We start from the raw sequence: 25864 nt of genomic DNA, 5'->3' as shown, positions 1-25864 counted from the left end.
AGGGTTTTGACCCGCGAATGCACTGCGAACCCGTAGATATATTGCTTTTTTTGGGGGGGGGGGGGGGGGGTCTGCGGGCTGCGGTAAAAAAAATTGCGGGCGGGCAAATATACGGGCTCTATTCTGGGCATAAAATTGGGCCGAGCCCGTATTACTCGCCAAAATTTTGCGGGTTTGCGACTTTTGCGGGATCTGCTAGAGTTGCTCTAACATTTGGTACAGATTCAGTGAGCAGAGAACCCACCTAATCAGAAACTCATCGAACAATGCTCATCATCCAGATGCAAGATACCCCGGGAAAATATCAGGTCCTCCGGTACGAGCTCGCGCGTTGGACCTTAGATCCGGGGGCTCCCGTGAGATGGACATTTTTTGCAGAAAAGTCCTCAAGCAGTTCAAAATATGCACACAAGTACATCAGCTTCTTAGCCCTAACCGTATCACGGGAGCACCGTTGCCCCACTATCACCGAGCACCCATAGAGGCCATGCATTTTTGTTTTCTTCATAAAAATTGACGCCGAATTAAAAATTAAAACAGCTACTATGGCTGCTTATTACAGTAATTAACACATCAAGATACAGCAGCAATTTGCAGCCCTTTGGACAAAAAACAATTTACCACAAGTCAGTTTTGCGTCAGCAAGCATTGTCTCTGCCTGTCTCTGCCTGGTAAAACAGCGAGAGGGAAACATACCGGCCCCATTGAAGTTCCCATACGACGAATCAAATAGCATCTGGTACAAAAATAGGATGTACCAAAGTGCATGTGCAACGTCTTGATTAACTTCTGAATGGACACCCTTGCATGGGATATATATGCTTTTGCAATACAAAAGAAACTTAATTGCTTTCTTTGCTCACCTATGTAGCAATATATTCTACTGAGTTAAATTCCCATTACAAATTTGTGGCTCGTGAAATGTAGCTGTCTTGCTGAGCTTTGTCAAAATTCTAGTTCCTCGACACAATTGTGTCATAAGCTAGCACACCAACATAGCTCAAAAGGGCGCAAATAAAATTGATGAATTGTGCCCACCGAATCCGAATGAATTCGACAATGCGACTTTCACATCACATCTCTCCTTTTGTGATCCCACCAGCAAGCTGACATCCTACAAGATTAAAATTTAAGCATATTCAATGAAAACATGGCAAAATGATCATAAACGTTAAAAAGATGAAACTCCGTGTTCAAAATAACTTCTACATTTGCTATGTTGATGAATTTGTAGGCCAGGGGCGGAGTTAGAGCATGACCACTGTGAGGTGAATCTGAGAAAATTACTAGAGCCGGGTCTAGCAGAGCAAAATATTGTGCAATGTCTTAGCCTCCCTGGTGAAACCCATTCAACCAGGAAAAAGGGACCAGAACGGTAATAGTGGTAGTTGTGTGGCCTGACTTAGTGGCCCATTTGTTCTCCTTATTCTCTAGGACTCACTCTTGAACTAGACTTGACACCAGAATCCTTTTTCCTCGGCCGCTCTCCTTCCAGTGTTTAAACCTGGGTCGAAAGCCCCAAAATCTTTCTTAGCCTCGACTTTTTCTGAACGCTACACGCAGTGTGAGTGGTATCCATCTTTCAACAATGAACTCTTGTCCAAGTTTAGATTTCAAATTTCAACTTCCAACCCCTAATTGTTTTAACTTGGGCCCTCAAAGTCTTCATGCCCATCAAATCCTGGGTTAGGTGGGGTTTGACTCCAGCTACAGGCTAAGTAAGCTGCCACGTCAGTTTCAGGTGAGCCACTGCCATACTACAACGTCATCACCGCCACACCAGCACTCCAATGTCATCACCACATCAGCATTGCAGATTAGAAATGCTCGTTCTCCTCGTGCTCTCTCCAGGGCCGGCCCTGGGCCATGGCGAGGAGTGCGACGGCCTGGGGCCCAGTCTCAGCAGGGGCCCATACATCTCTAGAAAAATAGATTAGTAGTTTAGTACACAAGATAAGCAGGCCTGGCCCATTACGAAGGAAACAATTCACGCACGAACAGCAATTCCTTCGCTGGCTCCTTGAATCACGCCCTCGTTCGTGTCCGTTCTCCGTCTTCTTTCCCAATTAATTGCCCCAAGTTCTTAAGAGGTGATGCGGAGCATCCCAAGGTCATCCCCATGGACCTACCCAATGTTTTCGAGTCGATGAGTCGACGGGTCGCTCGGGGAGGGCGACTCTAGACTAGTCGTGACTAGTCTAGACTCACGGTCGACGAGTCGACATGGCGACGAGTCAACGCGAGTTAAGCAGCAGGCAGTCAGGGGAGGAGCACAAGTGCACAGCAGCAGCAGCAACCAGGGGAGGAGGGGAGGAGCACACCACCAGCAGCAGTAACCAGGGCCAACTGAGAGATGGGCCACTAGTTATGCACTTCCCTGTGGCCCAAAAGCCCATCTAGTAGCTATATACTCCTCCTGTGACCTAATCCACCATCCACACTCCCTCCTCCCTCACCACAGCCGCCACACATTCCGCTGCCACTCTCTTGCCACCAGTCCACCACTCCTCCCAGCGATGGATCTCTCAACTCCCCCGCAGCAGCTCTCTTGCCACCGCTCCTCCTCCCAGCCTGCTCCTCTTGCCGCTTCAGCTTCAGCAGCAGCAGCAGCGCGGCGGCAAGGGCGCAGCAGCAGCAGCGAGGCAGCACAGCAGCAGCAGCAGCACGGCGGCGGGAGAGTGCTCCAGATCCAGCGCTGCCTCGAGTCGTTCGACCCAAAAACCGCGACTAGTCGTGACTAGTCGAGACTAGTCGCGCGAGTCGCTCGACTCATCCCAGGAGTCGAGTCGAGAGGCTGAGTCGGCCCTGGAACTGCGACTCGTCGACTAGTCGACGACTAGTCGCGACTAGTCGAGCGACTCGAAATCCATGGACCTACCTACGTCTTCCACGACACCACTTGGACCAATGACACAAGCTCGAGCAAAGGCTACCGAAGATAAGGTGAACTCGCTCCTCTCCTAACTACCACTTTCTACATATGAGACATGGCTACTACCTCAAGCGGAGACCCTATGTGTGAACAAGTGTTTGGAGGAAAGCCACGGAACAGCTGCACCCAACGGACAAGACGGAGAGGACACCAAGTACAATGAGCAAGAAGGACTGCCCGAAACTCCCAGCCACCGGACGACCGACGCCCCTCGGACATCTGGCGCCTGGAGGCTCCAACCGGCCAGCCAAGTCCCAGCCTGCGCACGCTCCAGCGACCAGACGATCGATGCCGATCGGACGTCCGACACCTCCCAGCGCCCAGACGGCCGAGCACCACCGGACGACCGACGTCTCGGACGTCCGACCCCAACCGGACGACCGACGCAACCTGACCAGAGCCGAAACGTCGGACTTCCGACAAGTACCAGACTTCTGGACCCTCGCGAGCCATCGGACGACCGGTGACCATCGGACATCCGATGCCTGTGTGTTGACTGCGTGTTGGGCCAAAGCCCACGTTCCCCTTCGTCCACTTAGACTATAAATACTCCTTCTCCTCCCTCTTTCTAGGATTAGCAAAGGATTAAGCTCATTTGAGAGATAGAGCTTTGCTCATCCACTTGGTTACTTCTCCATTGGAGTCCACGGCCTCTTCGGAGAAGATCCCCCAAGCAGATTCAAGACCCCATCACGGGAAGACCCCTCAAGACCTCCTCACGGAGAAGAACTACCGCCACTTGTATCGTCCTTTGTTGGATTTGGGTCGTGTATCTCTTTGTGTTTCGAGGATCTAGCACATGTGTAATCGAATCTTGTTGATTTGAGTGTTTTCTCTCGTGTTTCCCCTCGTGCTTTCCCTCGTGTTCTTCGTAGGATCCCCTCCAATCATGAAAGATCAGGCATCTAGGGTTCTGCCCTACATCATCTTGGTATCATGAGCCTTGGTTGATCACGATTTTGGAGCCCCTACCCTTGTTTTCTAGCCTAATTTTGTAGTGTTCTTCCCCAATTTCGAAAATCCCCACCAAAAATAGCCCCAATTGTTTTTGTGATTTGTTGGTGTGATGAAGTTTTATTTTGCCCGAATTTTGCCTCCCCGTCACGAACCCTTGAGTTCATCCCATGCCCGAAATCGCCCAGGCACCACAGGTCCGACGAGTACCGGTCGTCCGACCAACCTCGAACGTTCGACAATCCCTGACAAAACTGAATTTTTTCAGTTCGGCCACCACCACCGTTCCACCGCCACTTCCGCATACGCACTTCAATACCTCCTTTCCGCTTACACACTTTCATACCACCACTGCTTTCCGCAACGACCATCGCTTACACGCTCCGCACTCCGACACAATTTTGACACATTTGGGTCTTTGAGAATTTGAGTTGCGGTTTCCGTTTCCTAACGCGTTTCGGCTACTTAGGACGGTTCAACTTCGACATCGCCGCCGCTCATCTTCATCATCGACATCGACCGCTCAACAATTTTGACCACCTCACCGTCATCCGTCCTTGCTTACAAATGACTAACCTCGACGGTAACCTCAACGACACTTTGTGTACTTCTTGCCATTGCTTTGATAACCCCATAGCCCATTTTTGCGTACCTCTCCTATCGAGACTAGAGATTCAAGTATTGCCGGCAACGTTACTTGTGCACATTAGTGATCATAGCATATATCATCATCGTGGTGTTAATATCTTGGTATCATCTCTTGTGTCACAAGGTTGTCATAGCATATACACAAATGCTAGCTTGGTTCGTGAAGTTTTGCATAAGTGGTCATCAAAAGAGCTCAAAAGAGAAAGAGTCAAACAAGCTTTTAAGCAAAAAGAGGAAGATAAGCAAAGAGCTTTTAAGCAAGAACCGTAGCATCATACAACATTAAGATTGTCATACTCGATCATCTTGGATCACATCATAGGAATACCATACATATAGCATACTTGGGATAGAAGTCGTTGCATTTTTGCTTAGTAGGTTGTGCACAAGTTTCGTATCCGCCTATTGTGCAACGTGCTAGCGTCTCTCTAGTGTTGTGCAATAAGAGCATTTTTCGTGGATCCCACATTTTGAGCTCATTTTTGGTTGCACGACCCCATTTATCTATTTGTGTGTGTGTTTCAGTATGCCACATATTGCTATTGGTCTACTTGTTGCATTTGCAATTTGCGAATCTCTTTCAACATCTTTGAGTCTTACTAACAATTGCATCAAATTTTGTGCCACCATCCTCACCAAGCTCCACCCAAAGGCTTTTACTTGTGTAGGTGTGAGAACCGACAAGAATTGGTACCAATTGTGCTATTTCCTTGTTGCACAATTGAGTGATCATTGATCCATCTTCAACATCGGTCAAGGTACATTTGGTATAAGTTCTTCTCTTTCTCCCACTCACATATTTACTTGGAATGATGGATAGGCCAAGTTCTTCTACCAACCCACTCTTCATCGAGCAAGACGACGACATGACCTCATACGTCACCAGGAGCCACCTCTTCGGTGCACAACGAGCTTTACATCAAGAACAACAAGCAATGAGCGACCGCATCAACAATCTCGCCACCGACTTGCGACTCTCCGAGCAACGTACAAGAGACTACTTCGACAACAAGCTCGACGAACACAAACAAGAGAACGATGCAAGAATGGACGAGATTCTTGCCTTGTTGGTCAACCGCTCTTCTACCACTTCGTCCTACTCAAGACGGAGCCGCTCGAGTCGACACTCTGACGACACTATCTCCGGCTCAAGTATACCGACATCGAACACTCTACGTCGAGCCGCGCGCCAAGACCATGAAGCAAACTGCAATCCTCTACATGGCACCGATCCTCAAGAGCAACTTCTAGCACAACAACACCGACATCGTCAAAAATCAAGCTACTTCCGCGCAAGCACAAGAAAGGCAACGTCTACGCCAACAAGAGGAAGAGCGCGCACGCCAACACCAAGACGAGCAAGACGCCGAGGCTGCCCGTCAACAACAACAACGGCATGAAGCCCAAGCACTTGAGGTGCAACGTGCCCTTCACGACACAAGTCGCACCATCGCCGACCGCAATGGTCAAACGCACGAGCAACAAGAAACACTTCGCGAAGAAGTTCAAGAGAGGAACTATCAAGCACGATCACAACGTCAAGCTCCTCAAGCTCCCCTTCAAGCTAGACATGAGCAACAAGCTCGACAAGAACCCCAAGTTCGCCAAGAGCAACATGAGGTTGACAATCCTCCATGCCAAGAGAACACGAGGTTGACAACCCTCCACGTCAAGGGCGTCATCATCACCATCAACCACAACACAATGAAGAGCAACGCTACGGCAAACTCAAGTTCACCATGCCCAAGTTCACCGGAAGCAATGATCCCGAAGAGTACCTATCATGGGCATTGAAGGTCGACAAGATCTTTCGTTTGCACAACTATGAGGAAGAGAAGAAGATCGCCATGGCATCCCTTGAGTTCCAAGCCTATGTACTCATATGGTGGGAACAAGTCATCGAGCGGCGAGAAGCAAGAGGTGAACCACCAATCACCACATGGGATCAAATGAAGGATGTCATGCGAGCACGCTTTGTGCCAACATACTACAACCGCGACCTCTTCAAGAAACTCCAACTCCTCAAGCAAGGAACAAAGAGCGTTGAAGAATACTACAAAGAAATGGCGATTGCCATGATAAGAGCCAATGTCACGGAAGATGATGAGCAAACAATGGCACGTTTCTTGAATGGACTCAATCATCCTATCAAGAAGATTGCCGACTTCCAACCTTACTCCAACCTCATAGAGCAAGTGCATCAAGCTACCAAAGCGAAACGGCAAGTGCAAGATGACTTCAAGTACGCCAAGTACTCTTCCAAAGAACTACAACTCCTCCTACAACCATGCTTCAACGACGACAACGACTCCTACCTCGACAAAAGCTTCACCAAGCAACGGCGACAAGTCACAAGAAGACTTCGACAACTTCAAGTCGTCCCCCTACTACAAACAACTTCAAGCCGAGAGCTTCATCATCTACAACTCCACCGGATGAGACCATCAAGACAAGTTCCATCAAATGCTTCACATGCGGCGGTCGAGACCACAAGTCCTTCGAGTGCACCAACAAGCGCACCATGGTCCTCAACGACGATGGAACCTATGACTCTATGAGTGAAGAGGAAATGGAGGCCCTTGAGCAAGTGGCCATGCACCGACAAGTGAACGAAGATGAAGATGATCAAGTCTTTTGTAACGAAGATTCGAGCCCCGCTCTTGTTGTCTCCAAGGTTGTCTCTTCAACATCAACAAGACGAAGACCAAAGATGCCATATCTTCCACACCAAGGCCGGCATCAATGGAAGGTCCATGAAGGTCATCATCGATGGAGGGAGTTGCCATCACTTGGCAAGTGAAGAGCTATGTTCCAAGCTCCGATTGGTCAAGATGAAGCACCCACACCCCTACAAGGTCCAATGGCTAAGCGACTCCGACACTATCCAAGTCGAGCATATGGTACAAGTTTCCTTCAAGACCGGAGCATACGAAGACACGTTGGAGTGTGATGTCATTCCGATGTCCGTTTGCCACCTCCTTCTTGGACGACCATGGCAATTTGATCGAGGCGTCATCCACAACGGGCGGACCAATCACTATAGCTTCAAGATGAAAGGAAAGGAGTACGTGCTACAACCTATGTCTCCAAGTCAAGTGATCGCCGACAAGCAAGCCACCCATCATGGAGAGAATAGTGAGGGAGCGACCCACCAAAAAAAGAGTGAGCGCCACAAGCCAAAATCGAGTGCCTCCACGATGAGCGACAAGAAGAATCTAGTCCTTTTTGACACCAAAAGTGAGATGAGAGAAGTGTGTGAGAACCCATCAAGTGTTATGCACTATGTCCTTTTGTGCAAGGACGAGGCACCTACAACTAACACCTCACACAATCTACCTTTAGTGTTGTCTTCTCTTTTGCAGGAATTCCAAGACGTTTTCCCCGATGAGCTACCTCCGGGACTACCACCTCTACGAGGCATCAAACACCGCATCGACCTCATACCAGAAGCCCCCTTTCCTAACAAGGCACCCTACTGCGTCAACCCCGAGGAAACCAAGGAGATCCAACGGCAAGTACAACAACTCATCGACAATGGCCATGTACGAGAGAGCTTGAGCGTATGTGCCATACCGGTAATCCTTGTTCCTAAGAAAGATGGCACCTAATGTGTTCCGATTGTCGTCCCATCAATGCTATCACCGTTAGATATCATTACCCTATTCCACGCTTAGATGATATGCTAGATGAGCTTAGCGAAGCCACCATTTTCTCTTAAAAGTGGCTACTACCAAATACGCATACAAGAAGGTGATGAATGGAAAACCGCATTTAAGACCAAATTTGGCCTATATGAATGGCTTGTTATGCCAATGGGTTTATCCGAAGCACCCAATACTTTCGTGAGAGTCATGCATTTTGTTCTTTAGGCCATAGATTGGTGTATTTGTTGTCGTCTATTTCGATGATATTCTTGTGTTTAGCAAATCCCTCAAAGATCATGTCACCCATCTTAGAACCGTTTTACAAACCCTTAGGAAAGAGCGACTTTATGCTAATATGGGCAAATGCCTTTTCGGTGTTGATAAGCTTGTCTTCTTGGGTTTTGTAGTATCTTCTAAGGGTGTGCATGTAGATGAATCTAAGATCAATGCTATTAAAACTTGGCCACAACCAACCAACTTGCAACAAGTGCGAAGTTTTCTTGGCCTAGCCGGTTTCTATCGTAGATTCGTTAAGGATTTTAGCACCATTGCTTCTCCTTTACATGCTTTGAGTAAGAAGAATGCACCTTTTGTTTGGGGACCATCCCAAGATACCGCATTTAATGAGCTCAAAATTTTGCTTACGCATGCCCCTTTGCTTGCATTACCCAACTTTGATAAACCGTTTGAAATACATTGCGATGCTAGTGGGTACGGCATAGGAGGTGTGTTAATGCAAGAGAAGCGCCCCATAGCTTACTTTTGCTATTCGAGCGAATTCATAGAGTCTTTTCCTTATGTCATTAAGTACCTTAAGGGCAAAGAGAATGTTGTAGCGGATGTGCTTTCCCGCAAATGCATGCTTGTTACTAAACTAGAATTGAATGTCACTCGCTTTGAGCACATAAAAGACTTGTATGCACATGATCCTACTTTTGCTATTCCATATGCCAAATGTTTGAAGCATACATCTTGGGAACGCTATTACCTCAAGGATGATTATCTTATGAGAGCTAACAAACTATGTATCCCCGAGTCTTCTCTTTGTTTGTTACTTTTGCAAGAGGCTCATGGAGGAGGACTAATGGGACACTTTGGACACGACAAGACATTCGCCACGCTCTCCAAGAACTATTTTTGAACCAAGATGTTCCGCGACGTCTCACGCTTCACCAACCGATGCTCGACATGTCGCAAAGCTAAGTCAAAAGCTCAATCCCATGGTCTTTATATGCCCCTTCCAATTCTATATCACCCATGGGAAGATATTAGCATGGATTTTGTGCTTGGTTTGCCTAGAACTAGAAATGGCAAAGATTCTGTGTTTGTTGTTTTGGACCGATTCTCTAAGATGGCTCATTTCATCCCATGCAACAAGATAGACGATGCTTCACATGTTGCAAATCTTTTTTGTAGGGAAATCTTGCGACTCCATGGAGTGCCAAAGAGTACTGTCTCGGACCGCGACGTCAAGTTCTTGAGCTACTTTTAGAAGACCTTATGCGCCAAGCTCGGAATCAGGCTTTTGTTCTCTTCGGCGTACCGTCCTCAAACCGACGGCCAAACGGAGGTGACGAACCGAACGCTCTCCACTCTACTATGCGTGTTGATCAAGAGGAACATCAAGGAGTGGGAGGAGTGTCTACCAATCGTCGAGTACGCCTACAACCGCGCAAGACATTCGACTACCGGCAAGTCCCCCTTCGAGGTCGTCTACGGTTTCAACCCGTTGTCCCCATTGAACATTCTTCCTCTACCACTACAAGAGCGCATCAACATGGACGCGAATGCACGAGTGAGCTACCTCAAGAAGATGCATGAAGATATAAGGCACACCATCGAGCGCCAAGTACAACGACTCGCAACCAAGCTCAACATCAACAAGCAACCCATGATATTCGACGTTGGAGATCTCGTGTGGCTACACCTTCGCAAGGACCGCTTCCCGAACAAACGCAAATCCAAGCTTCTATCTCGAGCCGACGGACCCTTCAAGGTGCTAGCACGCTACAACAATGCATACAAGATCCATCTCTCACGCGACAAGTACAACGTGAGCGACGTCTTCAACATCAAGGATCTCTCTCCCTACCATGGTGATGAGGCTTTCGATCCAAGGTCGGATCTTTTCCAAGGGGGGGGGGGAGATGATGCGGAGCATCCCAAGGTCATCCCCATGGACCTACCAACTCCCACGACACCACTTGGACCAATGACAAGAGCTCGAGCAAAGGCTATTGAAGATAAGGTGAACTCGCTCCTCTCAGGTGAACTCGCTCCTCTCCGAACTACCACTTTCTACATATGAGACATGGCTACTACCTCAAGCGGAGACCCTATGTGTGATCAGGTGTTTGGAGGAAAGCCACGGAACAGCTGCACCCAACAGACAAGGCAGCGAGGACACCAAGTACAAGGACCAAGAAGAAGGACTGCCCGAAACTCCCAGCCACCGAACGACCGACGCCTAGCGGACATCCAATGCCTGGAGGCTCCAACCGGCCAGCCAAGTCCCAGCCTGCGCACGCTCCAGCGACCGGAGGACCGACACCTCCCAGTGCCCGGACGGCCAAGAACCATCGGACGGCCGACACCACCATCACCGAGCCAAAACATCGGAAGTATAGAAGCCTCCGGACGACCGACGTCTCGAACGTCCGACCCCGACCGGACGACCGACGCAACCTAACAAGAGCCGAAATGTCGGACTTCCGACAAGTACCGGACGTCCAGACCCTCGCGAGCCATCAGACGACCGGTGACCGTCGGACGTCCGACGCCTGTGTGTTGACTGCGTGTTGGGCCGAAGCCCATGTACCCCTTCGTCCACTTAGACTATAAATACTCCTCCTCCCTCTTTCTAGGGTTAGCAAAGGATAAGCTCATTGGAGAGATAGAGCTTTGCTCATCCACTTGGTTACTTCTCCATTGGAGTCCACAGCCTCTTCGGAGAAGATCCGCCAAGCGGATTCAAGACCCCATCATGGGAAGACCCCACAAGACCTCCTCACGGAGAAGAACTACCGCCACTTGTATCGTCCTTTGTTGGATTTGGATCATGTATCTCTTTGTGTTTCGAGGATCTAGCACGTGTAACCGAATCTTGTTGGTTCGAGTGTTTTCCCTCGTGTTTCCCCCCGTGTTTTCCCTCGTGTTCTTCGTAGGATCCCCTGCAATAGTGAAAGATCGGGCATCTAGGGTTCTACCCTACATCAAGAGGCCAGGCCCCAATTCCCAAAGCTAATCAATGAATTTCTTTGGTTCCTCGCATCTTATAAACTTCCCCAAAGGACCCCGACGGACGTTGGCCAGCCGGCGACACATCCTGGTCCTGGGCCTCTGGGAAGAAAGCGAGAGCAGCAACCTACACCATGGCCGTCCATCGACAGAGTCGTGGTCATTGTCCGAGGGCAGGCGATGCAGACGTGAAGTCCAGGCACTGTTCAAGCAAAGCAATCAAGCCATTACTCCTCCAGGTAATTTTTAGATCTCAATTCTTTGATCTTTGTCTATTTATTTCTGTTATGATGAGTTGACATAATAACCAAAATTCATGATAAGCCATTGCTTATGTTCAACCTACTTAATTGCTCTATTTTTGTTCAAATTGCAGTCATGTAAATTCTGCAGGTTGTGCCCTTGCATGAATTTTGATTATTGGATGGATGGAGCATAGAATTTCTTCTAATTTACTCCAAAACCGAGATTCTGGAATTCAGGTGCTCTCTCTCTTTTTTTTTGTCATAATGTTCCAAAAAAGCAATTATCATCTGGTTGTGAGAAAAGTAAAGGATCTAACTTGTAAATCAATTAGTTGAATTTGAAAACGGTGCTAAGCCCTTTCACTGGAAGAGAATTTGAGTATATTATAAGGGCCCATTATATGAAACTCGCACAAGGGCCTCTAAGATGCTAGGGCCGGCCCTGGCTCTCTCTTTACTCTCAAATCAAATTACCTTTTCCCTTTTCTGTATAACCCTAGTCGAGAGGGCATCATCACGGCGGAGTGAAGAGAGAGAGCTTCAGCACAGCAGTGGAACGGGGGTAGGGCTCTGCATGCAACCCCGGGTAGCGTGAGAGAGTAGAGGTTCCGCACGCACAAGTGGAGAGCCCTGACACAAGAGCAAGGCTTCAGGATTGCCGCAAACAGGAGGGAGAAGTGAGATCCACAGAAGCATGCAGTAGCTTGAGCGAGAGATGACGAACTCCAGTGCTTTCACCTTGTTAATAGGTGGCGCTGATGACGTGTCAGCAATGAATCTGGCAATGCTGGGACGACTCACTTAACTGACATGGCAGCTGACCCAGAGGATGTCAAATCCACCTGACCCAGGATTTGGATTCATATGAAGACTTATGGCAGCTTACTCGGAGGAACTTAGGAGGTTAAAATCTGAACTCAGGGCCGTTGTTCAAGGTTGCAATAAAGAGTTCTCCGAGGAGTTGGAACACACTAGGAGCAAAATTATGGCATCATGTTAAAAGAACCACTACTCATTAGATTCACTAGGTTTGTTTTTCATTTAAAACTTCTTCAGTAAACAATAGCACGGTAGAAAAAAAAATCATAATGGCTACGAGCATTGGCTCAATCTAATGTGAAGTGCTATAAGACTCATGCAAGATAAAAAAAGACTTGTGTATCAACAAAAAATTACCACATATTTCTCCGGATTGTCTAGATTGATATTCGGATGGATCCAACCAGTTCTTATAGCCTGCATAGAAACAAAGGTACATGATGAAGAATACAATCATGAAGTATGATATTATCATTTGCATGATTGCATCAGAACAAATAGTGCATAGTTTATATTAGGCTCCTAGCAGTTGCTCGCTGAAGTTAGTACTAGCACAATGAATGATGAAAACCTGTTGCGGGTTACTTTTCTGAGTATCTGCAGGCCTTTGGATGAATAAAAGGTGGTTGTTACTTGATTCTTCTTGGCAAATGTAAGTGCATCTAGTGCCCCTTTGTGGTTTGGAGTATTGATGACAAAAGTGGTTAAGAGACTAATGTGTTTGTGAGCATACACAGGTGGAAGTCTCTGAAGATTTGGTTTAACCAATGAATGTGATGCCTACAAATGTGAAGGAAACATTGACGAATTCGGTGCACCCATTTGAAGAATTAGCCGAAGAACTGGATGATCGTGAAGACTTAAGTCTTTTTATAGTTCTTTTTACTTTTCACTAAGTCACAGGGCAATCCGTACTGTTAAGACGTGTGGGGGGGGGGGGAGGTGATACGAACACAATATTTCCAAAGTGTGCTCAATCCAAATCTATTTCTTCAAGTGAAGACTTTGGAAATCTCTTCGAGCGCAATGTCTTTTTTCTTTGGTGTCCAAGATGATATTCTTCAGGGCGCTTTAGTCAAAGTCCTCGCTGAAGAGTTAGGAAACTAGCAGTTTGGTTCTCCTATCATGAGGAATTTGAGAGTCCAAATTTCCAACCATTGCCTCGGTGGCAACAGCTCGTTGGCGGGCCCGTCCCGTCCAACGGTCATATCGGGTCTTGGGTTGCGACTCCGGCTATAAATAGCCACCCCTCTCCATCATCTGTTGGTTGGTTGCTCCGTGTGAAATTTAGACAAGTGTTGTCTCATCAACTCATCCTCCCGATGAATTTGAGTGAATCCTAGTGAGAAAAAACACAATACCTAATAGCCAAAATGATTAAGCATCACTGAAGAAATTGTTCGGGTAAATCGAGGACTTGTTACACTTGAAGATTGTGATCTTCCAAACGATTAGGCGTCAATTAAGCATCCAAAGGTCATTGTGGATTGCTGAAGAAGTATGTGAAGGTTTGGAGATCTACCACGAGTGATTGAGCGTCATTTGAGTGATCTTAGCTCAAGGAGAATGGGAAGAGTTGGTCTTCTGAGCTAAATCTCAGCCCCTCCAACCAGACGTAGAGTTGTCATAGCAACTTGAACTGGTGCCACAAATCAATTGTCTTTACCGAGCCCTGGTTTCATATTCTTCACTTTTGTTTACTTTGAATAATTGTTCTGAAGAATTTGATCCCTTTCCTCTTTGAAGACTTCCACTGAACTTATTTGTTCAGTTGCATTTACTTATGCTTTGTTCTACTTCCAGTGTCTTTGTGATGAAATGTATACGTAATGTGTTAGGATAGTTTACTTGATTTATTTCGTCGCTTGCATGCTCTCCTTTGTTCTGAAGACTTTGATCGAATGCGTTGTTTAGTTTTTCTTTAGTCTCTTATATTCCTGTTATGTTCAGATTGTTGTTCTTCGAAGAATTAGCTTCTCTCGAATAATTCCAGAAAGATCTCCCACTCCCCATCAGAGCAAGGTGCTCCCTTATTATGTGTGATTTGGTTTAACCACCTAGAGTTTCAGTTATGTCAACTACATGGAATTTCAAGGCTTCCGCCAAGCGCCAACCTTCAATGGCACGGACTACCCTTATTGAAAGAATAAAATGTGTCTGCGTGTAATGTTGTCGATGAAGAACTCTGGAGAGTTATTGAAGGTTATGTGATACTTGATCCTAACAACATAACTTGATCCTAACAACATAACGATGCTCAAGCCAGAGACCTCATATGTGATTGCCCCAAGAAAGGGCAATATGGTCACATTAGCTCTATGAGGACTACGAAGTAGATATGGATCAGCTACAAAAAGTCAATGAAGATGTCTCCACTCAAAGAGATACCAAGATTGATGTTCTTCACGGCCGCTTCAAGCACTTGAAGAGGCGGGAAAATTTATGTGTTCAGGATACTTATGATCATCTCTTGGATATATCCAATGAACTTCAAGCTCTAGGCGCCACTAACGTCACAGACCATGAAGTGGTGAAGAAACTGCTCAGATTGCTAGATAGCGATATATCCAATGAACTTCAAGCTCTAGGCGCCACTAACGTCACAGACCATGAAGTGGTGAAGAAACTGCTCAGATTGCTAGATAGCACCTTTGATACACTGGCTCTAATGATTCAAGAGCGTCCTGATTACAAGGAACTTGACCCAAAAGATGTTCTCGGGAGACTCAACACACGCGAGCTGCAGCAAGAAGAAAAGAGAGATTTGTATGGACCAAGCTATCACAAGAGTCATGATTTAAAATCCAAAGCTTTAAAGGCTAAAGTTGATTCTTCATCTCAAGAAGATCCCTCGTGTGATTCTGATGATCCCAAATCCACGAAGACGTCACTCATCTTGTGAGGAAATTCAACAAGTTCACAAAGAAAATCAGCTTCCAGAAATTCTCCAGAAATGATCAAAGAAATCCTCTCGTGCAAGTCCTTCAAGTGACTCAAGTTGGAAATATGCCCTAGAGGCAATAATGAAATGTTATTACTTATTTCCATGTTCATAATTAAGTTTATATGTTCGTGATATATTTGCAACTGTTCTTATGGAGACCCTTGCTCATTTTCCAGTACACCCGGCGTCGGTGTAGCACACCATTAAGGATGCGGCAACCCGATCCTTGCTCACTTGCCATCGTATCCAGATCAAGATATGGCGCGCCACCGGGGTGGTGACGGACCGCCCATTGCCCATTTGACACCACACCAGGGTTCCGATGTGGCGCGTTGCTGAGAGGGTTACGCGCAACGAAAATCTTTTGGGTTTCATCTCCATAAGAGTGGTTGAGTTGATATAGCTGTGAGGAGAGGTGTTGATATCCTTTGAGTCCAAGAAACCAAATGGAGGCGACAAAAGGCGAAGGAGGTGGAGGATACCGACTTCAAGCTGTGGTACACGAGGACGCCCGCCAACAAAGATGGAGTAGGCATCTTGATCAAAATGGGCCTCAAGAATGGAGTGGTGGACGTCAAGAGACATGGGGACCGGATTATACTGGTCCAGATGGTAGTTGGGGACTTAGTTCTCAATGTTATCAGCGCGTATGCCCCGCAAGTAGGCCACAATGAGAACACCAAGGAGTTCTAGGAAGGCCTGGATGACATAGTTAGGAGTGTACCGATTGGCGAGAAGCTCTTCATAGGAGGAGACCTCAATGGCCACATGGGTACATCTAACACAAGTTTTGAAGGGGTGCATGGGGGCTTTGGCTATGGCATCAGGAATCAGGAATCAAGGAGGAGAAGATTTCTTAAGCTTTGCTCTAGCCTACGACATGATCGTAGCTAATACCCTCCTTAAAAAGAGAGAATCACATCTAGTGACTTTTAGTAGTGGTCAACACTCTAGCAAGATTGATTTCATCCTCTCGAGAGGAGAAGACAAACGTGCATGCCTAGATTGTAAGGTGATACCTGGAGAGAGTGTTGTCCCTCAGCAAAAGCTTGTGGTGGCTGACTTTCGCTCTGGGATTCGTGTCTAGCGGGATAAACGTGACAATGGCGCTAGAACGAAGTGGTGGAAGCTCAAGGGGAAGGTAGCTCAGGCATTCAAGGAGAGGGTCATTAAGGAGGGCCCTTGGGAGGAAGGAGGTGATGCAAACAATATGTGGACCAAGATGGCGCCTTGCATTCATAAGGACGCATCAAAGGAGTTTGGAGTGTCCAGGGGAAATAGAAACAAAGTTAAAGATACCTGGTGGTGGAATGATGATGTCCAGAATGCTATTAAGGAGAAGATTGTTTGAGACGCCTATACCTGGATAGGAGTGCAGACAACATAGAAAAGTACAAGATGGCAAAGAAGGCCACAAAACGAGCTGTGAGTGAAGCAAGGGGTCGAGCGTATGAGGACCTCTACGAGCGGTTAGACACGAAGGAAGGCGAAAAGGACATCTATAATGTCGGTGTATTGAACATAGGTATTCATACCCCTGACTACGCACAGACAGTTGTAGCCTCCTTGCCGCCAAGGGCTAGACGAAAGATAGTTCCATCACAAAGCACTCAAGACATGGTAGATAAAACCATGAAGAAGACCTTGAGGTAGGTCATCAAGAAGTACTGAAGATCAAGACTCAGGCTGCCGAGAAGCAACCTTTCCGGCAAGGCAATCTCCACATCACCGGCAAGCTCCGCACCATCAAGCACAAACCTCTTCCACCGCTCTACCACACCTACCTGTCAGGATCTTGCCTACGAGTGGCAAGCGCGTAGGCAGTTAGGTGAAGCTTGTCGGAGCACGTAACGATCCACCGCATGAAGATCAACTTTATTGACACCCGTCCAGAGGGTGTGTCACGGTAATAAAAGGTAGATGGGTTGACGGTACAGGTGGAGTGGCGCTCCCTTGCCAGTATTTGTCCCAGCGTGACACATCACAACGCATTTAATGTGTTTGTCCTACACCATCAGTGTTAGGTATGATAGCATTGTATCCACTATTTCCCCTCTGTAATTATTATTTTGCCACTGTGGTGGCCCCTTTCATCTATAAAAGCAGGGCCATGGCAACCTTTACAAAGATCGAAACACTGCCCATTTGCAGTAGCTTAGCAGCACCTCCCGAGCTCGTTGCCGGCGAGGTCACGCTCAATGTAATCATAGGGCTCATATGCACATAATCCACTAAGCAGGAGTAGGGTCTTAACTTCACGGTTGTTGCTCGAGAGCTTTCACGGTTGTTGTTGCTCTTTGTGTGTTGTGAGCCCTCGCCGAACGTAAGGGGCTCTCTGGTCCAATAGATTGTTGTACGCTGATATATAAGATGGCCAAGATCCGAGAGAGGAAGGTGAGGGACCAAGTCAAATGCATCAAGGACAAAGCAGACCAGCTCCTGGTGAAGGACGGGGATATTAAGATAGATGGTGGGAGTACTTCGTCAAGTTGTTCAATGGGGAGAATGAGAGCTCTACCATTGAACTGGACGACTCCTCTGTTGATACCAGCAGACATGTCGTGCGACGAATCGAGGAGTCTGAGGTCAAGGAGGCCTTAAAAAGGATGAAAGGAGGCAAGGCGATGGGCCCTGGTTTATCCCCATTAAGGTGTGGAGAGGCCTCGGAGACAACTATAGTATGGTTAACTAAGCTTTTCAACCTCATTTTTTGGGCAAAAAGATGCCGGAAGAATGGAGACGGAGTATATTAGTACCAATCTTCAAGAAGGGGGATGTTCAAAGTTGTACTCCCTCCGTCCCAAAAAAAGTGTCTCAACCTTTAGTACAAAGTTGAGACACTTATTTTGGGACGGAGGGAGTACTAATTACCGTGGAATTCAGCTGATGAGCCATACAATGAAGCTATGAGAGAGTCATTGAGCACCGCTTAAGAAGAATGACAAGTGTGACAAAAAATCCGTTTGGTTTCATGCCTGGGAGGTCAACCATGGAAGGCATTATCTTGGTACGACAACTCATGGAGAGATATAGGGAGTAAAAGAAGGACATGCATATGCTGTTCATTGACTTGGAGAAGGCCTACAATAAGATACCGCTGAATGTCATGTGGCGGGCCTTGGAGAAACACAAAGTCCCAGCAAAGTACATTACCCTCATCAAGGACATGTACGATAATGTTGTGATAAGTGTTCGAACAACTGATGGTGACACTGATGACTTCCCGATTAAAATAGGATTGCACCAGGGGTTAGCTTTGAGCCCTTATCTTTTTTGCTTTGGTGATGGATGAGGTCACAAGGAATATACAAGGAGATATCGCATGGTGTATGCTCTTTGCGGATGATGTGGTGCTAGTCGATGATAGTCGGGCGGGGGTCAATAGGAAGTTCGAGCTATGGCTCAAGAGGTATGACTCAAGAGGCCTATAGATGGACAGGGGCGACAACAATTTTTGAATAAATTGCGAAAGCCAGGACTTGAACTCAAGATCTTAGGCCCTAATACCATGTTAAGCTTCATGCACTACTCAACGCAACCAAAAAGTCTGAACTGGTGGAAAGGGCTACGCAATCCACATATACACTTCAACACCCCCTCTCATGTGATGTCAGAAGTCAACACGTGAATAGGCTCTGAAGTATGGCTCAAAAGGCTTATACGTGGACATAGAGGGGGCAACAACAATTTCTGGATAAATTACGAAGCCCGGACTTGAACTCAAGACCTTAGGCCTTGATACCATGTTTTCATGCACTAGCCAGTGCAACCAAAATTCAAACTGATGGAAAGGGCTAGGCAATCTACATATACACTTCCAACAACCGACATGCCTATTTACTACAAATAGTCCTCACGGCAACAATACTAGATACAGCTTCAGAAAACCACTTTCCTGTGTACAGCCCCAGCTCTCCTCTTGCTCCTCTACTTCAGTCTATTTCTAACATACGCCAACTTGTACTCGGCCACCATGCCGGTTTGCTTCAACTACAAGATCTTGGACATTTGGCCATCAAACTCATCGCAGCCGAACCCAACAACAATCACCGCAATGGCCGCGTCCCAGTGGATGCGGCGATGCAGTCGTTTGTACAATTGCTGCCACAATGCCACGTCCCCCTCAAAGTACGTCATTGCCGTGTTGACCCAATGATGCCCAGGAACGTTGTACATCTCAAAATAGTTATAGCCGGGATCAACCTAGAGAAGTGGAAACTCGCCTTTGAAGGTGGGGAACTGGTGTTTGGGTGGCTTCAGACGAAATTGTCCACGCAGAACAGAATCGGCAGCTGCCAGATCCCTCCCCCCCCCCCCTCCCACGTGATCCCGCTCGTCAGACAGGGCGTACTGTCGATGTTGGAGCAAGGGAGGCCCGTTCTTGGCGAGCAATGGTGCCTTGTCAGCCTACGACGGAAATCATGGGCATGGCAAAGTCACCACCGCAGGCGTCACCTCGACCTGCTTGACGATGTCAGGGTCCTTGCCGATCGTCCACCTGCTTCGTGATTTTCGTGAATCCCTGTCGTTGGAGTCAACTTGGCAGAGATGGATTCCACTTCCTTGGTGACCGCTTTCGACAAGGTGACCACAGCTCCATCTTCTCCACAACAAGTCGAGTTTGAGCGGACAGCTTGGAATTGTGTGCCAGCGCAGCTCCCTCCAAATCAGTCGAACGCCGACTTCAGTTTTACAGAAGATTAAGCCATAGAGCAATGTCTCAACCAGCTGGTCGCTGTTACCGGTCGATCGAGGGATTGTGGAGCACCGCAGGATCATGACCTTACTCTGAATACTAAATTGTGATGTCTCGAAGAACAACGAAATTGAGATGAGAGTTCAGGATGAGAGTTCCGGATGAGAGTTCAGAACAATTATAATTCACTTTTCGATGATTTGGAACAGGAGTTAGAGATGCCTTTTAATGGAATCTCATAATACGCTTTGACATGGTCCCCGCTCACTCCAACACACAAACAACACATGCCACCTCAGCTTAATCTGTATGTATCCTAGCTCGATAATTATCCACATCAGAATGGACCAATTCTTCAGTGTGTGGCTTCTGTGTTGCTAAAGTCGTGACAGCTTAGTGGGAGTTATGCGCAACGACTTGGGTGCCTGGCAACACCATGACCATGATTGGAGGCAAAAAATATTAAGGGGTGGGTACCACATGAGTGAGAGAAAAAAACAGATATGGCACTTGATGAGTTTTGAGTTAGGCTGCAGGTGAGTGAGAAAGCCACTAGTACCACTGTCGGGAGAAAGAGACCGCCTGTCGGCATTCTAGCAGGCTTGCCAACATCCAAATCTTAGTTGCCTTCTCATCCTGCCGCCTCTGCAAAACTTTGAGATCAGCTCAGGTTAGTTTCCTTCTCTCTCCTCCCTATGATTTGATCTGCTCTTGATCTCTTCTATATATTGCTGCCTCTTGATCTCTTCTATATATTGCTGCCTCTTGCTCTATTGCACCGTATTTTTGCATTTTCTTGTTTTGTGTTTTTCTCGGTAACCCCTCTTCTTAATATGTTGCTCCCTCTAGAGAAATTACTTAATTTGGAATGATATTGTGCTGATATACCTCCTAATCTCCAGCCATGTGCTACATAAATATTTATCTATTTCGTGCCATATGAAGTATGCTTAATTATTATTGTTTGCACCTTCAAACTCTAGACTAGGCACCTAGGCATCCCTGCGTTTTGGGGTTGCTGCAACTCACTAAAACAACGTACCTTAACAGTCCACCAAATTAAACTCTAGGCTGTAGATTTCATTTACTGTCACTTGTTAATTTTGCATAACATGCTCATATGAATACATCAAATACAAAGCCGACAATGCTACTTTTCTGGCCTTATATACTACTCCTATTAAACTGATTGTTGGTAAAACATTGCAAAGTATAATAAATCTTGAATACATGGGTGCCCTATAAAAGGGAGGGAGGAATTTAGATATATTCCACTTCTGATAAATGCCACTACGAAACTTGATATTTAAATAAGCAATTATTGCGTTACAGAAACTTGAAGGATGGCATCATGTTATGCTTCTTCCTTCCACATCCCCCTTCTGTTCCCATTCCTCGCCACTTCCATTGCTTCCCATCCCAGCAACGGAGCTAGGGATAAGATCTCCAAGCTAAGAGTGGAAGTCCAATTCTCCACTCCACATTCATGGCCAAGCTTGGTGTTCCATGGCCTCCTCCACCTCCAGATATGTGCATCTTGTTGCTCACCAGCATCAACCGCAACCCTAACCTCTAGGACACGCTCCCATGGGAAGTCACGGTACTCGCCCTACGTGGAGAGGTCAATGTCACAAGGCATCAGTGAGATGCAGGGAGGGCTCGGGCCATCGCAGCTGGTCACCAGCACAAGGCAAGGTAAGCTGGCGGGAGGTAGTGGAGCGGATAGGGGATGGGTGGAAAGGGGGTAGAATGAATAACAGAAGAGTTCTGTTTTCCAGTTCTTGACATAGTGGGATTCTTCAGAATTCAGTGACTGAACAATGGCATGCTAATAAAATTAAGACTGTGTAGTGGCATTTCTCGAACTGTCCACTTAGCAGTAGCATATATATTAATTCCCTGAAAATAGAGAGAGTAGTAAGATATTCTGTTAATTTGAACATTTTTACCCTTAACAAAGCATCTCTTAGGGGAAGACTCGTATTTACGGACTTGGGGTGAGTTGACGCTGCTAGATTATAAAGGCTCCATGCATGGAGTTTTAAACATAGGTATTCATAAACCGCATGGGAGTTCAGAATTCAAGAAATCGCACAAAGGTAATATAGCCAGGAACCAAAATGACAGTTCATAAACAGTAGCATAAGATTAGCTAACAGGAAATATTAGATTCAAATAAAAAAAGAAAACTACAGTAAGACCTACTTGTATAGCAGCTACAGCTTCTATTCCACCTGCAGCACCTAGCAAGTGGCCAGTCATCGACTTTGTTGAGTTTACTCTTAGCTGCAATGCATAAAATGCATATCATTCCTGAGCTTAATTTACACGCCAAAGAAGAGAGAGAAGATTGTTTCTGAATCAGGAGGTATGCCTGAGGATTCTGCCCAAAACAGCGGCGAAGAGCTTCGAATTCCTTCAAATCACCCAACTGTGTAGATGTAGCATGGGCATTTACATAGTTAATGTCTTGCCTTGTTACTCCTGCATCAGCTAGTGCATTTTCGACACAAAGAATAACCCCCTTCCCTGATATTACATAAACATAATATTAGTACAAAAATTGTTCTAATTTCAGTTGGGAAGTATCACAAAAGTAGATGCACCACAAGGTTAAAGAATATTTTTCACCTTCAGGATGTGGTTCCGTCATATGATATGCATCACACGTAAAGCTTCCACCCAGAAATTCGGCATATATTTCTGCACCTCTTTGCTATAGAATGGAAATTCCATTCAGACATTTGAAAAGAAATCACCATGGAAGAACTACACAAATGGAGAAAAAAAGCATGAACAAAAAATATCTAAGGAATCTCATTAACACAACCTTTGCATGCTCAAGTTCTTCCAAAAGAAGCACACCAGCCCCTTCTCCCATGACAAACCCATCACGATCCTGTTGCAGAAAAAATAGACAACACGAACTGTTAGAACAGTACGGGTTCTGCTAATTTCAAGCATGCGACTAGTGCAGAATCATCACCGCTAGGTAAATATGTGCACCAAGCCAGTAAACATGAAGACAAATGTATCAGTGGTATAAACATGAAGCGTAGACTGTAGATTCATATGATTTGGCTAACTAGGTAGTGGTTATGTTAAACAAATCTTGGAGGACTAACCATGTCCCAAGGCCGAGAAGCTTTTGTTGGATCACTATTTCTCTGTGAAAGAGCTCTACATGCCACAAAACCCCCCAATCCTGCATGTAACAGTAGAAATGATCACCATAATATTCATGCAAAGACAAGATGTTCAAGTAAAAAAAAAACAATAAGCCAATAACAATTGGGATGATGACATCTCAAATAATGAGTTTCCGTACCAATTGGTATAATTGGAGCATCAGAACCACCACACAGCATCAAATCCTGCATGTTTAGGACATGTCAACAAGTAGGGCGTTCCTCACAGGATGTCACGAAAAATCAAGTTACTTACAGTTTCCCCTCTCATGATATGGTTGGCTGCACTCAGGATGCAGAAGTTACTGGTGGCACAAGCAGTAGAGATAGAGTAGTTTGGGCCCATCCAGCCCTGCATAGGCATACGACTTAAAATTAATCATCATTAACCACTGAGAAAATTAAAAAAACTGATAATCCAGATCATATAATGCACCAGATCCATCGCAAGTATTGCAGAACCCATGTTTGTAGTTGCAAAAGGTACACAAAATGGGTTCATCTTCCTGTAGGAGACCCTCAATGCTTCAATTGCGTCACTAAAAACCTGCTTAAAATATCATAAGCATTAAGGAAACAGTGTAATAAACACTGCCTTCTTTACAAGTAAATATATACACTGTGAGATCCGGACCTTCATGCCACCCATACCAGATCCAATTAGAACTCCACATCTCGATTTGTCCAACTCGTTCATGATATCTTCAGTGACCCCACCATTTTCCAATGCTTTCTTACCAGCAACTATCAAATATTGCATGAACTTATCCATTCGCTTAGCTAACTTTGGTGCAACCCAACCATCTGTTGAAAAGGATTTGATTTCTCCTGCAATTCTCTGTATGAAAGATAGCATGTCAAGCAGTGTGACTGTAAAGGATATTTCAGCTACATTGCAAAATAAACCCCACACCAAGTTAAGTAGAATAAAATAATACCGTGGGATAGCTGGAACAGTCAAATGCTTCTATCTCACTTATTCCACTGACACCCTGTAGGAGGTTGTTGTAAAACTCATCAGGCTCATGGCCTAACGGAGTCACGACACCCATGCCAGTGACAACTACCCTCCGTTTTTTGGTTTCAGATTTGTTGTTTTCCACACCTCCTCTTTCAGGATGAAAGGAAACAGCAATGGGCACTCCTGCAGTCCATAAGGCATCTCATTTAGGTGATGGATAACTAATTTGATTCGGCATATGCTACAAATAGACTCACACAAAAGAAAAAGTAGCATCACCCGCAAAGAAGTGTTTATCAGTTAGATGTTTCTTTAATCAACCAGAACCGACGAACAATATTGGAAGGTTTATTCGCATGAAATGAAACAAATGGCAATGGAAGTTGCACATTAGCGATAATTCCAATCATATGATTTACCCAAAAAACACCAGTTTTTAGTAGTACAATCTTCAACACCGAATTCCCACATTGCCACTTAGTGTCCTCATGTATATATCAATTCTGATAAAAATCCCACGTTTATGATAAATTATACTTTTATTTTAATAACGGCGTCATGGTGAAGTCACTTATTCACTCGAGCATGCATCACACATATAAGAACAAGATAAACACATACAGAATCATGCACAAAGCAGCGAATAATTGTCTCTCGCCTGAAACACCAAATGCACACGAGCCATTTGACAACTGAAACTCTATAAATCCCGGACGTTTACCCCGCACCGAACACCCTGTGATACGACCTACATGGTTACAGGCTTACAGCCGACCGCAATTTTACAGTTGACATTCGGATAAGGACCAAGAAACCATGAAAGGGCGGAGAAGGCAACGGAAATGGCCTCACCAGAGCGTGCCCCGCCTCGGCGGCGCGCAGCAAAGTGGCGGCGCGTGCCGAAAAGCCCGCCGCCGTAGTTGCGCTGCTTCCCTTCATCGTCAGCGACGCAGGTTGCAGACAAGCAGGCGGCGACGATCCAAGTGCACAGCGGTGGCGCCACCGCCGACATTGCGCACGAACTGGATCCTGACGACGCGAAGGTGATGCGAATCACCTGGATTCGCGGGAGGGGAAGGGCAGGGGCATCCACTAGCCACGAAACGGCAGAGGCAAGGACCGGAACGGGGGTCTGTGCCCGCGAGAAATGCGGGCAGTTCGGGCGCAAGCGAGCGAACGCGAGCGGGGTAGGTAGGGATTTGCGGGAGTTGGATAGAAGGAAAGCGGCGGCGGCGGTGGTCTTTAATAAGGACGGAGGGGGCTTAGGCGCATCTGAGAGGTGGCGGACGGGGAGGAAGCCGCCATTGCCAGGTGCTCGACGAAAGGTGCGCTGGGAACGGAGTTGTAGGGAGGCTGAGCCGCTCAAGCCAAACACTAGTGTAGGGAAAATTCCTTATTTGACACTATCTTAAAATCTGCTTCCTTATTTGACACTAGAAAAGTTTTTTTTCCTATTTGACAAGTTCTAAATTTTATTTTCTACTCCCTCCGTTTCAAAATAGATGACCCAACTTTGTACTAAGGTTAGTACAAAGTTGGATCATCTATTTTGGAACGGAGGGAGTATATGACATTTCCGTCTATTTTAAGCCTAAA

General features: G+C 46.3%; 1 protein-coding gene across 2 annotated transcripts; it reads right to left on the bottom strand.

The window, feature by feature from the left end:
* Positions 1–755: 755 nt before the first annotated feature.
* Positions 756–25635, bottom strand: LOC123091887 (3-oxoacyl-[acyl-carrier-protein] synthase II, chloroplastic). Of its 2 annotated transcripts, XM_044513508.1 has the most exons (13): positions 25121–25633; positions 24246–24451; positions 23942–24145; positions 23744–23854; positions 23564–23659; positions 23448–23493; positions 23245–23324; positions 22950–23018; positions 22751–22835; positions 22494–22648; positions 22325–22405; positions 12837–12896; positions 756–1114 (listed from the first exon to the last, which is right to left on the bottom strand). In XM_044513508.1, the coding sequence occupies exons 1-13, from the start codon at positions 25278–25280 to the stop codon at positions 1001–1003; spliced, it is 1467 nt and encodes a 488-aa protein (XP_044369443.1). In that variant the 5' UTR covers positions 25281–25633; the 3' UTR covers positions 756–1000. The 2 variants fall into 2 exon arrangements, with proteins under 2 accessions (XP_044369443.1, XP_044369444.1); XM_044513509.1 differs by lacking the exon at positions 12837–12896 and having other exon boundaries at positions 25121–25635.
* Positions 25636–25864: the final 229 nt, after the last annotated feature.

Source organism: Triticum aestivum, chromosome 4B, assembly GCF_018294505.1.
Source record: "Triticum aestivum cultivar Chinese Spring chromosome 4B, IWGSC CS RefSeq v2.1, whole genome shotgun sequence".
Lineage (NCBI taxonomy): Eukaryota > Viridiplantae > Streptophyta > Magnoliopsida > Poales > Poaceae > Triticum > Triticum aestivum.
This window is presented reverse-complemented; position numbering and strand designations above follow the sequence as displayed.

Coding starts and splice junctions, on each gene's coding strand:
- LOC123091887 (XM_044513508.1), bottom strand. CDS start 25,280: ATGTCGGCGGTGGCGCCACCGCTGTGCACTTGGATCGTCGCCGCCTGC. Junction 12,897..22,324: donor AAGCTGTAGCTGCTATACAA/GTAGGTCTTACT, acceptor GTTTCTATGCAG/GCTATAAGAACTGGTTGGAT. Junction 1,115..12,836: donor ACAATCCGGAGAAATATGTG/GTAATTTTTTGT, acceptor TTAATCTTGTAG/GATGTCAGCTTGCTGGTGGG.